Source organism: Mus caroli, chromosome 17, assembly GCF_900094665.2.
Source record: "Mus caroli chromosome 17, CAROLI_EIJ_v1.1, whole genome shotgun sequence".
NCBI lineage: Eukaryota > Metazoa > Chordata > Mammalia > Rodentia > Muridae > Mus > Mus caroli.
This window is the reverse complement of record NC_034586.1, coordinates 20,241,236-20,243,617: the sequence shown is the minus strand read 5'-3', so window position 1 is coordinate 20,243,617 and position 2,382 is coordinate 20,241,236. Positions and strand designations below refer to the sequence as shown.

Below are 2,382 nucleotides of genomic sequence, written 5' to 3'. Positions count from 1 at the left end.
GCATCCTCCTGGGAGGGCTGAATCGCCGAGGTGGTGGCCGAGGCCACGGTGCCAACACAGCAGTAGCAGTGATCTCTTGGCCATCAATTTGTCCTGTAGAAAACAGGAACAAAACCATAAAATTTCTGATTAACATACAACATAGCTCACTTGTGGTGTGGCAGTACATGCCCGAAATCCCAGCATTCAGGAGGTAGAGGCAGGGGAGGACCCTTAATTAGCTTAGACAACATGTGAAATAGGACAGGCATGGTGGCCCATTTCTTTAATTCAGCATCTAAGAAGTGGAGACAGAACAGAAGGACCCCTGAGACTGACGCAGTAGCCAGCTTGTTGTACAAATTAAGGTCAGCCCAGCTAGGAGTATGTAGGGAGACCCTGTCTCAAAAACAAAAACCCCATCTACCTCAGGGAAGTCAGCAAGTCAGGTCAGCATACCAAGGCAAACAATCCGAGAGCCCAGAGCAGGAAAGGGCAGGAGTCTAGGAGACTAACTGAGGCGCTGGAGCAGCCGCGTCTTCCCAGCACACACACGCCCCACCAGACTGTGAAGGATGTGTCGAAACCTGCTAGACTAAAGTCACAGAACACCAGCCAACAGTGACAGGACAGCACAGGGCTGATGTGCAGAGTGGGGAGCCCTTGAGGGTCAGGAAGGAGCCACTAGAAGCTGAGCTTCCTTCTGTTTTTTGAGACTGGGTCTCCTACATTGCTCTGGCTGTCCTGGAACTCACTCTGTAGACCAGACCAACCTGGAACTGAACAAATCCATCTGCCTCTGAACTGCTGGGATTAAAGACTTGCACTACCAAATCTGGCCTTGAATTCCCTTCTAAGACAGTGGGAAGCTCAGGCTGTTTAGCTCAGCCTGGGGGACACCTGCTTGAAGACTTCTGTAGCATTCTATAAGAACTAATTTCCAAACAGAGAGAAGGAAAAGTTTAGAAATGATCTCAAAAGTAGAGAGAAAAAAGCACTGCAGGACACAAACCCCAGGAGCTAAGAGTTTCAGAGAGAAAAAAAAGCAAAGAACACCAAGGTACAGACACCTAACAACTGTTTCCACATCTAGGGTTGGTCCTGAGAGATCAAACCTAGTTCAGTGTTAACAAGGGGCACATGAGTAGCCAGAGGCTAATTCAGGTACACTCTCTTTACACTCCAAAGGTTTAACATAACTAATCCCAGGCTAAGACAGCTGCTGGCTCTCAGCCAAACCAGCTCCAATGAAGAAACTCACTGTAGCAACTGAACAAGGTAAGACACCGCATCTAGCTGGTTGCCAGTGAAGATCACTCGAGATGTCTCTAGTTCCCTGAATTTTGAACTAACAAGTATTAACTATCCAATACCAGGTAGATTTAAAAAGTGATTCATCAGACCCAAGTTGATAAAGATAACGTAGGTGGCTGAGCTTCTGAAACACATGAGGGAGCCTAAAGGAGCAGCTAAGTATCACAAAACAAAACCCCCAGACAAACATACTCAAAAGCAATCATTAAAAAAAAAAAAAAAACAGCCGGGCGTGGTGGCGCACGCCTTTAATCCCAGCACTTGGGAGGCAGAGGCAGGCGGATCTCTGAGTTCGAGGCCAGCCTGGTCTAGAGTGAGTTCCAGGACAGCCAGAGCTACACAGAGAAACCCTGTCTCGAAAAACCAAAAAAAACCAACAAAAATGAAACTGCTAAGATATTTGTAAAGCTTAACAGGCACCTGAGGATTCTATGGTTTCCCCAGACTGATGGTCCAGACTGTAAGCTGCCAGTTCTCAGCCTCAGCATCTTACATCCTAGAGCTAGAAACAAACTTTGTAGTCCCTAAGATGTTGACTTATAGGCAACGTGAAAATTTGCCACCAACAACTATTCCTAAGTGCTTATGCTTTAAAAAAAACCACTCCATTAACACAAGCTTATAAACACTAGTCTTAAGAGACAGATACATCATATGAAGTCAGTACGTGTGCAATGCACTAAAGCAATCCTAAAAAAACTGAAATGTTGGCAAACTAAAAAAGGATACTTAGAAAATACTCCCATTTAAAGCCAAATATATTCTTTGTGAGAAAAGCTTCATTTTTAACAGATTGAAGATTTCTTAAAATGTTAACATATTCATATTTTTCAAGAATAGCAAGCGCTTTCTAAACATGTTTTTGGTACATACACCCCGACTGAGTAAGATCCATCTGGCTTGGAAATCTATCTACTTCAGGGTCCCAAAAACCATTGGACCTCTCCAAGGAAGGACAGAGGTGACAGAGTAAGGGCGGGCACAGATTCACTGACCTCCATCCATGTGTTTCAGAGCCTTCTCTGCTTCATCGGGATTCTCAAACTCCACATATGCATAGCCTTTGGAGAGGTGAGGATGCATCCTCTC

The 2,382-nt window shown here is 45.1% G+C and overlaps 1 protein-coding gene across 1 annotated transcript in view; it reads right to left on the bottom strand.

Annotated features, from left to right (window-relative positions):
• Positions 1 to 2,382, bottom strand: part of Rnps1 (RNA binding protein with serine rich domain 1) — a 10,676-nt gene that overhangs the window by 1,357 nt on the left and 6,937 nt on the right. The window contains exons 6-7 of the mRNA XM_021149521.2: positions 2,289 to 2,377; positions 3 to 93 (exon numbers count right to left, since the gene is read on the bottom strand). Coding sequence (XP_021005180.1) covers positions 3 to 93; positions 2,289 to 2,377 — 180 coding nt within the window. The remainder of the gene's footprint in view (positions 1 to 2; positions 94 to 2,288; positions 2,378 to 2,382) is intronic.